This window comes from Cnephaeus nilssonii, assembly GCF_951640355.1.
Source record: "Cnephaeus nilssonii genome assembly, chromosome: 3".
Classification (NCBI taxonomy): domain Eukaryota; kingdom Metazoa; phylum Chordata; class Mammalia; order Chiroptera; family Vespertilionidae; genus Cnephaeus; species Cnephaeus nilssonii.
The window spans coordinates 7,939,922-7,955,937 of NC_137074.1; the positions used below are offsets into that span (position 1 = coordinate 7,939,922).

General features: G+C 50.7%; 1 protein-coding gene across 1 annotated transcript; it reads right to left on the bottom strand.

Annotated features, from left to right (window-relative positions):
* Positions 1-4,183: 4,183 nt before the first annotated feature.
* Positions 4,184-7,372, bottom strand: LOC307094657 (cystatin-B-like). The gene is made up of 3 exons (XM_079763693.1): positions 7,277-7,372; positions 5,142-5,243; positions 4,184-4,536 (listed from the first exon to the last, which is right to left on the bottom strand). The coding sequence occupies exons 1-3, from the start codon at positions 7,355-7,357 to the stop codon at positions 4,408-4,410; spliced, it is 312 nt and encodes a 103-aa protein (XP_079619819.1). The 5' UTR covers positions 7,358-7,372; the 3' UTR covers positions 4,184-4,407.
* Positions 7,373-16,016: the final 8,644 nt, after the last annotated feature.

A 16,016-nucleotide genomic window follows, 5' to 3' on the forward strand; every position in this document is an offset into this window, starting at 1 on the left:
GCGGCGGCCAGGAAGCTGGAGCAAGCAGGAGGCTTGGGTTGCCCCCAGCGATGGAGGAAGCCAAGCTTCCCGCCTGCCCTGGCTGGCCCTGGCCTCCGCTCAAGGCTACAAAGTTTCAATTGTAGAAGGTAAATAAATTCCAGATACCAGGGCCTCCGCTTGGGTCGCCGGGGGGCATGGCTGGCCTGCAAACCACCGTAGGCCCCTTGCCCAGGCTGCCCCATGCCCCAAGGGAACCCCAACCCTGATCTGGAACACCCTTCAGGGCAAACCAGCCAGCCCCCACCTGTGCACCAGGCCTCTATCCTATCTAATAAAAGAGTAATATGCAAATTGACCATCACTCCAACATACAAGATAGCTGCCCCCATGTGGACACAAGATGGCCACCACAAGATGTCCAGCAGGGGGGGGCAGTTGGGAGGGACCAGGCCTGCAAGGGAGGGCAGTTGTGGGTGATCAGGCCAGCAGGGGAGGGAAGTTGGGAGGGACCAGGCCTGCAAGGGAGGGCAGTTGGGGGTGATCAAGCCTGCAGGGGAGGGCAGTTAGGGATGACCAGGCCAGCAGAGGAGGGAAGTTGGGGGCTACCGGGCCTCCAGGGAAGGGCAGTTGGAAGGGACCCAGGCCTGCAGGGGAGAGCAGTTGGGGGGACCAGGCCTGCAGGGGAGGGCAGTTGGGGGGGACCAGGTCTGCAGGGGAGGGCAGTTAGGGGTGACCAGGCCTTCAGGGGAGGGCAGTTAGGGGCAATCAGGTTGGCAGGGGAGCAGTTAGGCATCAATCAGGCTGGCAGGGGAGTGGTTAGGGGGTAATCAGGCTGGCAGGCGGAAGTGGTTAGGGGCAATCAGGAAGGCAGGTAGGTGAGCATTTGGGAGCCAGCAGTCCTGGATTGTGAGAGGGATGTCCGACTGACCTCTAGGGGTCCCAGATTAGAGAGGGTGGAGGCTGGGCTAAGGGACACACACCCCCGTGCATGAATTTCGTGCACCGGGGCCTCTAGTATATATATATTGATTTCAGAGAGGAAGGAAGAGGAAGAGAGATATAGAAACATCAATGATGAGAATCATCGATTGGCTGCCTCCTGCATGGCCCCCATCACTGGGGGTGGAGCCTGCAACCTGGGCATGAGCCCTGACCGGGAATCAAACTGACCTCTGGGTTCATAGGTCGATGCTCACCCGCTGAGCCATGCTGGCTGGGCACACATCTCCCTCTTAAAGAAAGGGCCTGCCCTGCCCTGCTCACCGTGGCCCACGTCCCCTCCCCGCCAACCCACTCTGGTGCCCCACCCACTCAGGGTTCCTGCAAGACCCCCCCCCCCCGGGATCAGGAGGGTGGGGCTCCCTTTCCTGGCCCATCCCTGCTAGAGTCAGAGGACAAGCTCTGGTCATTGATCAGGTGTCACTGCCCCTCCTGGGTTCCAGTTCCTTCACACCCGGGTGGGGACAGCTCTGGTCCTACTGGCCCAGCAGGTACATACACCCTCCCACATCTTTGTAGATAAATCCTCAGGTCATCCCCAAGCAACAGGCTTTATGAGAAAGGCGCCTGACTCTGCCTCTCAAACCCTCTGTGACCGCCCTGTGCTGCTTAGCTGTCCCTGCCTGGACAGCTGGACAATTAGGGCCTGTGACTCTCAAGGGTGGGCGGGTCCCTTTATCGCTGTCTTCTTGGTGCTGGAGAAATAGAAGGCACTGACCAGTGCCTCGAGTGCTTAGTAAAAGAGATGGGGTGTCAGCACCCCAGGGGGGACATGGAGGGAAGGGGCGCTCTTACCAGCTTAGCCTGAAGGGCTAACTGGCAGGCCAAGTACCAGAATCTAAAAAGTATCCTGTAGAGGGGAGGTGGATGCCAGGAGAGCCCAGGTACGAATGGGGGAGGGCGTCCCCACAGGCCAGCACCCAGAGCCCAGGGTGGGCAGAGGAGAGGCTGGGCCTGGTGGGCAGATGGAAGAGCTCAAGCCCAGCATTTGTCCCCCAAATCCTCTGCCAAAGGGTTCCCCCAGACTGGCTCTGGTTTACTGTCTTGTGCTATGTTTTTGGTGAGGTGAAATTCACAGGAAGTACACCTAAGTGTCTTCAACTGCACAGCCCAGGGCATTTGTACCTCCCAGCGTTGTGTAACTGTCACCTCTTTCCTGTCACAGATGCCTCATCACCCTGATACAACCCACACCCATTAAGCAATCCCCCATTAATCAGGCAGAGCAGGGCATGGCTGTCAGCTCTGCTTAGCCCCGTAAATGCCATCTCCCTGCCGGTCCCGGCAAGTCCCCAGGTGGGAACTGTGTTCGGTCTTCTGTTCAGTGCAAATTTGCTTGACTCTAAGAGGGTGTCATGAAAGCTTTATTCTTCCAGTTCATGGAGGGACGGGGACGCACACAGCTCACTGTGCAGAGATTTCTCCCTGCCGCTCTCCAGGCTCCGCATGCTCACCGTCCCGCCCTTCCTTCCACGCTCCTCATGACCTCAGGACGCAGACAGCCTGATCGTGCCACAAAACGCCACACACCCCAGGGGAGCCAAGTGGGGCTCAGGAATGTCAGACTGACATTAACCCTCAGGAGCACACACTGAGTGGCCAGATTATTATGACCACCTGATGTTTGTAGGCAAATTAGCCTAACTCTGCATCGTATGGGATATCAAAGCCGAACGCCTATTCAAACACCTTTGCTGTCTGCAGTTACCAAGATAAAACGTCTCCAATTTGCACAGGAACACAAGGATTGGACAGTTGAGCATTGGAAAAAAGTCATGTGGTCCGATGAATCACGTTTTCAGTTGCATCATGCAGATGGCAGAGTGAGAATTTTGCGGAAATTACATGAAAGCATGAACCCCACATGCATGAGTACAACCCTTCAAGCTGGTGGGGGCAGTGTTATGGTTTGGGGCATGTTTTCCTGGCATGATTTGGGCCCTTTAATCTGTGTGGAACAATGTCTGAATACCATACCTAAGTATTGTTCCTGATCAAGTTCATCCTACCATGTTGATGGCGTATCACAATGGAGATGGCTTCTTCCAACAAGACAATGCGCCATGCCACGGTGCTCGTATTGTGCAGGAGTGGTTTCAAGAACATGAGGGAGACTTTACCTTGCTTAGGTGGCCCCCACCATCACCAGATCTCAATCCAATTGAGCATTTGTGGGACGAAGTTAAAAGAGCCATCAGGCATCTGGTTCCACAACCATCAAATCTCACAGAACTGGACAGTGCTATTCATCAGGCATGGTGTCAGATTCCTCGCATCACCTTTCAACATCTTGTGGAGTCAATGCCAAGAAGAATTGCTGCAGCATTGAAGGCAAAAGGTGGCCCAACGAAGTACTGATAGGGTGATCATAATATTCTGGCCACTCAGTGTGTGTTCAGTGTATGAATTTGTGCATGGGTGGGGTCCGGCCAGCCTGGCCAGGGGGAGGCAACATGGGCGGTTGGCCGACCTGCCTGCTGGTCGAACTCCTGGTCAAGGGGACAATTTGCATATTAGCCTTTTATTATATAGGATATACACTGAGTGGCCTGATGATTATGTGTTCAGAGATCATAATAATCTGGCCACTCATTGTATTCTACCTTGACCCTGAGCCACACAGATAGAAATCTCACCAAACTGTCATTACTCCTATGATGTCAGGGGCATCACACAAACACGGGGCAAACCAACCAGGTACTGACTGCACTGAGGGGCAGGACCCTGCTGAAACAGGCAGGCCCTCCCAGATGCTCAGGCTTTGAGCAGGTGCCGCACAGCCTCCCAGGCCGCCAGTGCTCAGGGCAGCTGCGCAGCAGGTTTGCGCAACACTTTGGGCCCTGCCATGTGACTGCTGCTACGGAAACACAGTGTGACTGTCTGAGCACATCTAGCACTCATGGTCTAGAATCGGGTTTGCTGGAATCCTTTTACTTATGGGGGCAACCGAGGCCTGGAGACAGGGTGCAGAGCCCAGGCAGCAGGGGGCAGAGCTGTAGTGGGAACAGGCTCCTGGGGCCCTGGGTCTACCACCTACTTGCTGGGACCTGGGGCAACCCCGCTGGGCTGTCCTCCTCAGGTGGAGGGGTCTCAGCTGGCTCAGGCTGGCGCGTGGCCGTGAAAGACCTTTGTACACACGACTGGACACGTCTATATGGTGGTTATGGTTTCAGATGAAGAAAAAAAAATCCACAACAAAGGAAATTTGCAAAAACTTAAAAATGTATTTATTTAGAGATCACCTAAGGCCGCTTGGAAAGCAATTTAGCTGAGATCATTGATTGGGAGGAAAATCACGCCATTAAAGTCAGAAGCAGAGACACCAGATTGGTGCAGAGCAGCACGGAGACGCCGCTCATTTATGACCCCGGCACGCGAACACGTGACAGAGAACCACGTGGCGAAGGTTCAGTCCAAAATCCAGAACTAGAAAGGGATCAGCTCGTCCTGCTTGGTCTTGTTGGTCTGATAATTGTGCAAGGCCAAGGGTTTGTTTTCCTGAGGGAGACTTTCAAACACTTGAATGTGCACAAAGTCATCATCTTCAACTTGAACCTGCGAAGAGAGAGTGGAGTGAGGGGGGCAGGTGCTGCCTCTGACCCCAAGTCCCTGTGCCTGGCGGACTGTGTGAAAAAGGCCCTGAGAGCCTGGAGGCCGAGTCCCTTCAGGGCATCAGCAACTAGGGCGGTGACATTCCCATCTTCCTCCTTCGGGCGCAGCAGACGCCCATCACCCCCGCCAGCACCCTTGGCACGCTGCATTCGCTCCTCAGAGCCCTTAATTCCCTGAAAGGCTCAGTCCTCTCCTCCACGGAGGCCTGCATGAGTGCATGCACACTCATTTATTTCATTATTTTTAAAACATTTTTATTGATTTTTAGAGAGAAAGAAAGGGAGAGATACATCGATGTGAGAGAGACACATCGACTGATTGCCTCCTGCATGCGCCCCAACTGAGGCCAGGGATCGAACCCGCAAGCCAGGTACCCGCCCTTGACCGGGAATCAAACCCGAGGCCCTTTGGTGTGCAGGCTGATGCTCTATCCATTGAACCACACCAGCCAGGACTACAGGAACCCCCCTTAAGCACCCCTGTCCTGGCCCTTATAGGTCCCCTCTTCCCCCACGTCTGCATGAGCTCCCTTGTAGCTGACACTCCACCTTGATGAAGTAGTTAGTCCCCGCCACCACCTGGCTCTTGTACTCCGTGGCCTTGAAAGTGGGGTACTTCTTGTTTTCCTTCTCCTCCAGCTGGGCCTTCACCTAGGGGGCAGGAGAGAGGGGAAAGCGGTGTCTTCCTTCCTGAAAGAGTGACTGACACGGGAGCTGCGGCCTCCTGTCAGATGTTACAAACTGACCCCTAAGGCCCGCCCTTTACAGATTATTCCTCGCAATGCAGGACCAAGCATGTCAAACTCGTGGCCGGCAAGAGGCATATGGACCAACTGCGCCTTCGGGGAGGGGCCCTAACTAGGGATAAGAAAGGAGGGGGATGGAGTCAGCACTAAGGACAGGAGGGAGGAGGAGGGTCAGGAAGGGAGAAGCAGGCCCCTCCTGCCGCTCCTCTGCCCTCTGCATGCGGCTGCAGGGTTCTCACTGCAGGCCGACCTGTCTCAGTGCTTACCTGTCCTCAAGGTGCCATGTTCGGTCTGCAGGGATCTGACCCTGCGGACGGTGGACAAGCCTGAGGGGATGAGTGACACACACAAACGCACAGGGGAGTCTGGGAAGGAATCGCCTCCCTCGTGGCCTGTTTCAGGAGTGGAGGCAGGAAAGCAAGGAATGGTGAGAAAACCGAAATGCAGGCCATGGGACGGGGCATGTGGCAGCCTCCAGGCTCTGCCCATGGTGGCGGTTCACGCGTTTACTGTTGGCCAGGAGAGAGATGGGCTGTGCTAGAGCGAAGGGGAGTACGAAAGGCCTGGGGGATGGTTAGGAAGCTGCCAGTTACCAGCCCTCAAGAGGCCAGGAGACAGCAGAGGGCCAGGGAAGGCCAAGGTCAGGATTGGTGGGTGCTACCTGAGGAGGCTGAGCCAGAATTTGGGACTCTGACATCCTTCTGGCCAGGGCTCCCTCTCTGACCTCTGTTCTCCTCACCTGCAGCCCAGAGAGCTTGGGGAGGAGTCAGTACTCCTGCAAGAGGGTGTCCCTGCCCTGTCCTCTAGGAGCCACAGGCAAAGCCGCGCCCTCAAGAACTGCCTCCCAGGGGCAATGGTGACTGCCCTCTGACTTGTCACTTTCAAGGGACCAACACCACATTGAGGAGCCCCAGACAGCAACCCCTCTCTCCTGAGTGAGCTGATGCCCAAAGTTCAGCAAGTGAGGAATCCCTTAGGCCTGGGAAACCGGGAGCCGCAGGAGGCTGGGCTCCGGAGCCGTGGGAGAGGAACCTCCCCCAAGCGGGCTCACCTCGCAGTGTCTACAAATTCCTCATTTTCAAAGTCTCACGGGACTGACTCACCACGCTTTACTGTGGTCAGATGGTCTGAACCAGTGGTCGGCAAACTCATTAGTCAACAGAGCCAAATATCAACAGTACAATGATTGAAATTTCTTTTGAGAGCCACATTTTTTAAACTTCAACATCTTCTAACGCCACTTCTTCAAAATAGACTTGCCCAGGCAGTGGTATTTTGTGGAAGAGCCACACTCAAGGGGCCAAAGAGCCGCATGTGGCTCCCGAGCCGCGGTTTGCCCACCACGGGTCTAAACCACCTGAGCAAAGTGGGTGGGGGGTTGGAGGGGTTCTATCGGGTCAGGGAAGAAGCAGGTTTGTTTGACTTTGTGTCTTCTCAGAACCTGCGCCTTCCTGTGGCCCCACCATGTCTCCTTCCCCAGAACCTTGGGTGAAGGCACCCCAGTGATGCCCACTATACAGACGAGAAAACTGAGGCACAGGCGTCCAGCGCTGCCCACGGGCTGAACCAGACTCTGCCTCTGCATCCCAGCCTGGTGTCTGTTTTTGTTTTAAAAAACATTTATTTGGAGATGACTTCAAACTTACACGAGTAGTACTAGAATAAGGAAGGGTAGAAGTGTGGGCCCCCTGCATACCCTTCCCCAGGTTCACTGACCGCCAACTTCCATCCACCTGCTCTGTTTCCATCTCTCGGATTCTCCCCTGAACCCCCAGGACACACACCAGGCCCTCCCCGCTAAGCCTGGAAGCGCAGAGCCCAGAAGCCGAGGCCCAGGGTCCATGTCCCAGCGCCAATGGTCTCCGCGTCCCGGCGGGCGCTGCCCCTCTGCGGACGGGGCGGGACCTGACCAGGCTCGGGAGGACCGGGGCCGCCTACCTTGTCGGCGATGGCCTGGATCTCAGCAGTGGCGGGCCGGGCGGCCGAGTACCCACCGAGCACCATCCTGGTATCGCTCATGGCGGAGCAGCGGGCACAGAGGAGCAGCGAGCACAGAGGAGCAGGGAGCACAGAGGAGCAGCGGGCACAGAGCAACGGTCTGCGAGTGAGATCAGCAGTGAAGACAGAGCAAGTGATGAGCTGGGAGCCAGACTCTCCTTCTTAAATCGGCCTGTCAGCGGACGCGGGGCGGAGGGCGGTCCGGTGGGAGGGGCGGGGCGCCGAAGCCGATTAGGGGCGGATCGGGGTGGGGTCGGGGTGGGCGGCATCCAGTGGGGTAGGGCGGGGGGAGCTGGGTGAGGGACGGGCGCCTTGCACAATCTGGGACCCCGCGGAGGGCGCCGCCAGCGGACCACTAGCGAGTACTGCAGTGCGCGCACCCTGTTTGGTGTTGGTCTTACTGGCCTGGGAGACACGCTGGGGACTTATTGGGCTCTGAGCGCCTCCAAAATGGGCCACTTTCTCATGATTATGTTGAGCAGAGGGCAATCAAGGCCCAGTCATTGGGGTGAGGAGAACTTACACCTCTCCCTTCACAGCATTTAGGTAAGGCCCTGGCCGGTGTGGCTCAGTCCTTTGGAGCTTTCTCCTGTGCACCAAAGGGTCCTGGGTTCAACTTGGGGTTCCATATCCCCGTGGGGCCCTAAACTGGAGACAACTGATCAATGTTTCTCTCACATTGATGTTTCTCTCTTGCTCTCCCTCTCCTTTCCTCTCTCTAAAATAAAGCAGGGGGACACTTCTCGGCGGCTGGTGCGGACGCAGAGACCACGCCATCTTGGGAAACAGAGCTGCCCGAGACTCGGATCCTGGCTTCTGACACAAACCAGGACCCTGCAGCCACTGGGGACAGAGAACTGCTATCACAGCCTCAGACAAACAAACAAGAATCCAGACTTCCCGTGAGTCAAAGAGCCTATCCCCCTCCTCGCAGGCGCTGATAGCGCCATAGTAACTGATAGACGCGCCCCTCCCCCAAGCTGCTGAGCGCCCACAGGCGTGCGGAAAGCGCCATAGTAACTGATAGACGCGCCCCTCGCCCAAGCTGCTCACAGGCGCGCGCACAGACAGCGTCATAGTAACTGATAGACCCGCCCCTGGCCCAAGCTGCCCAGCTTTGCGCAGGGACGCGCTCCCTCTTAGGGAATTTGGCGCGCGCTCGCGCACGGGACAGAAGCAGCTCCCCGTCGGGGAAATCTGTCAGTGCGCACAGAGGGCTCCCCTTCGGGGAGTTTGGGGGAATTTGGCTCGCGGGGCACAGCTCCCCCTTCGGAGATTCTTAAAAGCGTGCACAGAGGGGCTTCCCTTTGGGGAATTTGGCGCGCAGGACGGACTCCGCCCCCCTTCTGGGACTTTGGGAGAGTGCACTGAGCCGGCTCACCTTCAGGTTTTTAAGAATGTGCGCTCTAGCCGGTTTGGCTCAGTAGAGAGAGCACACACAGGACGCAGCCCCACTTCAGGGAATTTGGCACGCCGGACACAGCTGCCTGGGATCCCTGACTCACAGCGCATTCACACTAAGAGCCAGCGACCCCAATTGTTGGTGCGTGCACACACAGGGACCCTGATTCTCAACGAGAAACCTCACAAGGCAACAGAGACTTTGACACTCGAGTCTTGGTGCAGACACAGGGAAACTCTGACTCCTGGCACATGCTAAGGATCTCATTCTCGGCACATACCAACAGTGTGGTGCAGACAGGGCCCCTGATTCTAAATGTGCACACGAGACCACACGGAACACTGGGGACACTGATCCTGGGCAAGTTTGGTTCCCACCAACCAAAGACAGTCACACGTCCTAGTGTCAGAGCACTTCAGTGAAACTAGGGTGGAGCGAAGTCCCCACAGCACACGACCCAGGTCCACGCAAACAGAAGCTTGAGCTTTCTGGTAATAGCCAGAATGGGGAAACGAAATAACTCACAGAGGAAAGAAAATGTGGAGTCGCCAAGAAAGGAAATTAGTGAAAATGAAGCTTGCAACATGACCGAAAAGGAGTTCAGAGTAATGGTCATGGAATTTATACATCGGATGGATGAGAAAATCAACAACTTATGCAAGAATCAGGAAGAAATGAAAAGTGATATAGCTACAATCAAAAACACCATGGAAAGTTTCAACAGTAGATTACAAGAAGCAGAGGACCGAATTAGTGAGTTAGAAGATCAGGTACAGAAACAAGCTCAAGCTGAACAGCAATTGGAGAAAAAAATTAAAAAGCAGGAGGAAAGCCTAAGGGAGCTTCGGGACAACATGAAACGAAGTAACATGCGTATAATAGGGCTGCCAGAAGGACAAGAAGAGCAGCAGGGATTAGAAAATCTATTTGAAGAAATAATGACAGAAAACTTCCCGGATATGGGAAAGATAAAAGTTACACAAGTAAAGAGAGTCCCAAGCAGGATCAACCCCAAAAGACCCACACCAAGACATGTCATAATTTCAATGGCAAATATAAATGATAAAGAGAGAATCCTAAAGGCGGCAAGAGAGAGACAGAGAGTTACCTACAAAGGAACACCCATCAGATTGTCAAATGATTACTCATCAGAAACACAACAAGCTAGAAGTGAATGGAAGGAGGTATACAAAGTGTTGCAAAGCAAAGGACTGAATCCAAGAATACTATATCCAGCAAGACTATCAATCAAAATTGAAGGGGAAATCAGGAGCTTTGCAGACAAAAAAAGCCTCAGGGAGTTTATCACCACCAAACCAGCAATGCAAGAATTGCTAAAGGGAATACTGTAAAAAGAAGAAATAAACAGGTAAGAAGGAATACAGACACAAAAATAGATATGACTGCAAACAAATACCTTTCAGTAATAACTTTAAATGTAAACGGACTAAATGCTCCAATCAAAAGACATCGAGTAGCTGAATGGATAAAAAAACACGACCCATATATATGCTGTCTACAAGAGACCCACCTCAGAACAAGAGACTCACACAGATTGAAAGTGAAGGGATGGAAAAATATCTTTCAGGCAAATGGAAATGAAAAAAAAGCTGGGGTAGCAATACTTATATCTGACAAAATAGACCTCAAAGTAAATGCCATAACAAGAGATAAGGAAGGCCACTTCATAATACTAAAGGGAGAAATCCAACAAGAAGAAATAATTCTGGTAAACATATACGCTCCCAATATAGGAGCACCCAAATACATAAAAAAACTCCTGGAGGATATCAAGGGAGAGATTAATAGCAACACAATCATAGTAGGAGACTTTAATACCCCACTATCACCACTGGACAAATCCTCTAAACAAAAAATCAGCAAAGAAACAGCAATCCTAAATGACTCACTAGACCAGATGGAATTAATTGACATCTTCAGAACATTTCACCCCAAAGCCACAGAATATACATTCTTCTCAAGTGCACATGGGTCATTTTCAAAGATAGACCATATGCTGGGTCACAGGCAAAGTCTCTTCAAATTCAAGAAGATAGAAATTATATCAAGCATCTTCTCAGATCACAGTGGCATAAAACTGGAAATCAACTACAATAAAAACAATCCAAAGAAATCAAACACATGGAGACTAAACAGCATGCTATTAAACAAGGACTGGGTCACCAGAGAGATCAAGGAAGAAATAAAAAACATCATGGCAACAAATGACAATGAAAACACAACAATCCAAAATCTATGGGACACAGCGAAAGCAGTCTTGAGAGGGAAGTTCATAGCTCTACAGGCCTATTGCAAAAAACAAGAAACAATGGTAATAAATTACTTAACCCTACAACTCAAAGAGCTAGAAAAAGCGCAGCAAGAAAAGCCCAGTGTAACCAGAAGGAAGGAAATAACAAAGATCAGAGCGGAGATAAATGACATAGAGACCAAAGAAACAATACATACGATCAACAAAACCAAGAGCTGGTTCTTTGAAAGGATAAACAAGATTGATGGACCTCTAGCCAGGCTCACCAAGAAGCAAAGAGAGAGGACCCAAATAAACAAAATCAGAAATGAAAGAGGTGAAATAACAACAGACCCTGCTGAGATACAAAGGATTGTTACAAAATACTACAAACAACTCTATTCCAACAAACTGGACAATCTGGAGGAAATGGACATATTCCTAGAAAAATATAACCTTCCAAAAATCAATCAAGAAGAATCTAAACAGCTCAATAGGCCAATAACTATGGACGAAATTGAAGCAGTCATCAAAAAGCTTCCGGCAAACAAAAGCCCGGGGCCTGATGGCTTCACAGGAGAGTTTTACCAAACATTCAAGGAAGAACTAAAACCTATCCTCCTCAGACTATTCCAAAAAATTCAAGTGGAAGGAACACTTCCAAGCTCCTTCTATGAAGCCAGCATCACCCTAATACCAAAACCAGATAAAGACAACACAATGAAAGAGAATTACAGACCAATATCCCTCATGAACATAGATGCCAAAATCCTCAACAAAATTCTAGCAAATCGGCTCCAGCAGTACATCAGAAAGATCATACACCATGACCAAGTAGGATTTATCCCAGGAATGCAAGGATGGTACAATATCCGCAAATCAATAAACGTGATACATCACATAAACAAATTGAAAGATAAAAATCACATAGTCATATCCATTGATGCAGAAAAAGCATTTGACAAAATCCAACACCCTTTCTTGATAAAAACTCTCAACAAGGTGGGAATAGATGGCTCATACCTCAACATAATAAAAGCTATATATGATAAACCCACAGCAAACATCATACTCAATGGACAAAAACTAAAAACATTTCCCCTAAGAACAGGAACAAGACAGGGATGCCCACTCTCACCACTCCTGTTTGACATAGTACTGGAAGTATTAGCCATTTCAATTAGACAAGAAGAAGAAATAAAAGGCATCCAAATTGGAAAAGAACAAGTAAAGCTGTCTTTATTTGCAGACGACATGATATTGTACATAAAAAATCGGAAAGACTCCGTCAAAAAACTCATAGACTTAATAAATGAATTCGGCAATGTAGCAGGATACAAAATTAACGCCAAGAAATCTATGGCCTTTCTATACACCAATAGTGAACTTACAGACAGAGAGACTAAAAAGGCAATCCCATTTACCATCGCACCAAAAAAATTAAGATACCTAGGAATAAACTTAACTAAGGAGGTAAAAGACCTATACACGGAAAACTACAGGACACTGAAAAAAGAGATAGAGGAAGACGTAAACAGATGGAAGACCATACCATGTTCATGGATTGGTAGAATCAACATCATTAAAATGTCCATACTACCCAAAGCAATCTATAGATTCAATGCACTCCCCATTAAAATACCAACGGCATATTTCACAGACCTTGAAAGAACTCTCCAAAAATTCATCTGGAATAAAAAAAGACCCCGAATAGCCACAGCAATCCTGAGAAAGAAGAATAAAGTAGGAGGGATCTCAATACCAGATTTCAAGCTGTATTACAAAGCCACTGTTCTCAAAACAGCCTGGTACTGGCACAAGAACAGACATATAGATCAATGGAACAGAATAGAGAATCCAGATATTGACCCAAACCACTATGCTCAATTAATATTTGACAAAGGAGGCATGAACATACAATGGAATAAAGACAGTCTCTTCAATAAATGGTGTTGGGAAAATTGGACAGATACATGCAAAAAAATGAAGCTTGATCACCAACTTACGCCATACACAAAAATAAACTCAAAATGGATACAGGACTTAAACATAAGACGGGAAACCATAAAAATACTAGAGCAATCCACAGGCAGCAAAATGTCAGACATATGCCAAAAGAAATTCTTCACTGACACTGCCCCTAGGGCAATGGAAGCTAAAGAGAAAATTAACAAATGGGACTACATCAAAATAAAAAGCTTTTTCACAGCAAAAGAAACCATCAACAAAACAACAAGAAGGCCCACTGCATGGGAGAACATATTTGCAAATGGCATCACTGATAAAGGTTTAATCTCCAACATCTACAGGCAGCTTATACAACTTAATAAAAGGAAGATAAATGATCCAATAAAAAAATGGGCAACAGACCTAAATAGAATCTTTTCAAAAGAAGACAGAAGGAAGGCCAAGAGACACATGAAAACATGCTCAACGTCACTAATTATCCGAGAGATGCAAATCAAAACAACAATGCGGTACCATCTCACACCTGTCAGAATGGCTATCATCAACAAATCAACAAACGACAAGTGTTGGCGAGGATGCGGAGAAAAAGGAACCCTCGTGCACTGCTGGTGGGATTGCAGACTGGTGCAGCCACTGTGGAGAACAGTATGGAGTTTCCTCAAAAAACTGAAAATGGAACTCCCATTTGACCCAGTAATCCCACTCCTGGGAATATATCCGAAGAAACTAGAAACACCAATTAGAAAGGATATATGCACCCCTATGTTCATAGCAGCGCAATTCACCATAGCTAAGATTTGGAAACAGCCTAGGTGCCCGTCAGCAGATGACTGGATCAGAAAACTGTGGTACATCTACACAATGGAATACTATGCTGCCATAAAAAAGAAGGAATTCTCATCATTTGCAGCAACCTGGGAGGAATTGGAGAACATTATGTTAAGTGAAATAAGTCAGTCAATGAAAGAAAAATACCACATGATCTCACTCATTTATGGATAATAAAGAACATTATAAACTTGAACAAAAAGATAGATACAGAGACAGTAAAGCATCAAACAGACTGTCAAATTACAAGGGGAAGGTTAGGGAGAGGTGGGGGAGATAAGAGATCAATCAAAGGACTTGTATACATGCATATAAGCATAACCAATGGATGCAAAACTCTGGGGGGTGGGGGCATATATGGGAGTGGGGTGTGGGGAGGGCAATGGTAAGATATGTACACATATAATACCTTAATAAAAAATTGGAAAAAAAAATAAAATAAAATAAAGCAGGGGTGGGGGGGGGGACTAAAAATAAAATAATTACATTAAAAACATGTAGGTAGGTTGCCTGGTCCAGAAAGAGAGCAGAGATCAGAGTTAATTTCTTTTTAAACCTGAGGCGCACCTGCATGGCAGGGTAGACAGCTGGTTACCAACCATCCGCTCTTCCCATCTTCCTGTGATGTGTCCTCCTCCCCTTTGTAGCTGCAGACCCACACCCTGGGCCTTAGCTCAGGAAGCTATGAACTCTGAACTCCGCTGCCACACTGCCTGCAGGGCAGGTTCCAGGTGGGAGAGACCCAGAGATGAGTGGGAGCTGGACCTGAGAGTCCCCAAGAGCAGTAGGGAGAGAAGTCTGTGCCCACTGGGCTCCAGAAGTAGCTGGGGGACAGACTGCCGGGGCATCCTGGAGTCCAGGACCAGGCCCTGCCTGGCCTCACTCCCAGTGCATTGGACTGCTTTGCACTTCTCATCTGCAAGACCTGGTCCAGCACCCGGCTTGCACCTGCCACTCTGGATGTCACCAGCGTGTGACCCAGGGACATAGTGAAGGGCTGATGTGTGTGAGCAGAGGAGGCACAATGGAGTCCAGTGAGGAGACGCCTCCCAGGGCCTCAGGTTGGAGTGGGAGTAGCATTCCAGCTGCACCCCCTCCCCCACTCCAGGGCTGCACCTCAGGGGATGCTGGGCCTCTCCCACCACTGGGTGCTGACTGCAGGAGCAGGCCCAGCCTTGCCTTCTGCAGGGCTCAGTGGGGAACCCCAATGGGAGTGGCCCATGAGCAGGTAAGTGGGAGAGGCAAGCTTTTCTGGTGCCTGCCAGGGAAGAGCCTGGTTTGTAATTCAAGGAAGGGTGGGAGGCCAGGTGTGGAGGGGAAGGAGAGACCCTAAAATCCAATCATGAATGAATGAATGTGTGAATGAAAAAGGGCCTACATAGCAGACCGGACAAGCTCTGGGCGCTGCATGGTGAGCCTGAAAGTAACCACAAAGGTGATTCGACCATAAATTCCTGGCTGGGCAGGGCATGCGGGTAATCACATCCCACGCCTATAGCTTCCTGGTAAAAGATCCATCTTTACCTTAAGCAAGCCCTGCCTATTGTGCTTATGCATGTAGGAAAGATACCTTTGATAAGTCAGGGTGAATTTCTCTTCCAAACCCCTTGGAGGCATAACCACACTGGCACCAGTTATGTTGTTGCCACATACATCTCTACTTACTGTAAGTGTTAACTGTCCTGTACCCACCAATGGAAAAGAAGTGGGTGTTTCTCCATTTGCTTCCTGGTAGTCGACCCCTCACAGGTGTTGTCACAGCTCCTTGCTGGGGAGGTAAGTGTGGCCCGTGCGACTTCACCTGGAGAGGATTCTGGAAGCCTCCTCTGGGGGTCTCCTGACTCCCTCTGTATGCCCTTCTCCTGTGCTGATTTGCTGTGTGTCCGTTTGCCTTAAGAAGTCAACAGCAGAAGCCTCATATCCGCCTGCCCCACGTCCTGGGGGAGATGGAGAAACCGGGCCCCAGCGCCTGAGGCTGGGTGTGGCCCAGGGGGACGAAGAAGCCACGTGCCCCATGATCCCAGGCTGCAGCCAGCCGGAGAAGTCGCCCACACTGCATTTCAGGGAAGACAGAGAAGCCCCCCACCTGCGGTCCAGGTGCCAGTACCTGCGGCTGGCTGTGGCCTGGGAGATGGAGAAGCCGCCCACCCTGTGGTCCCGGTCGCTAGCACTTGCAGCTGCAGCGCAGGCGAAGCCACCTGCCCACCATCCCCGGTGGCTGCAGCCGGCCT

Excerpts from the sequence above, each read along its gene's own strand:
- LOC307094657 (XM_079763693.1), bottom strand. The coding sequence starts at position 7,357 with ATGAGCGATACCAGGATGGTGCTCGGTGGGTACTCGGCCGCCCGGCCC. Across the intron at positions 5,244-7,276 it reads TCCAGGCCATCGCCGACAAG|GTGAAGGCCCAGCTGGAGGA; the intron begins GTAGGCGGCCCC and ends CCTGCCCCCTAG. Across the intron at positions 4,537-5,141 it reads GGACTAACTACTTCATCAAG|GTTCAAGTTGAAGATGATGA; the intron begins GTGGAGTGTCAG and ends CTCTCTTCGCAG.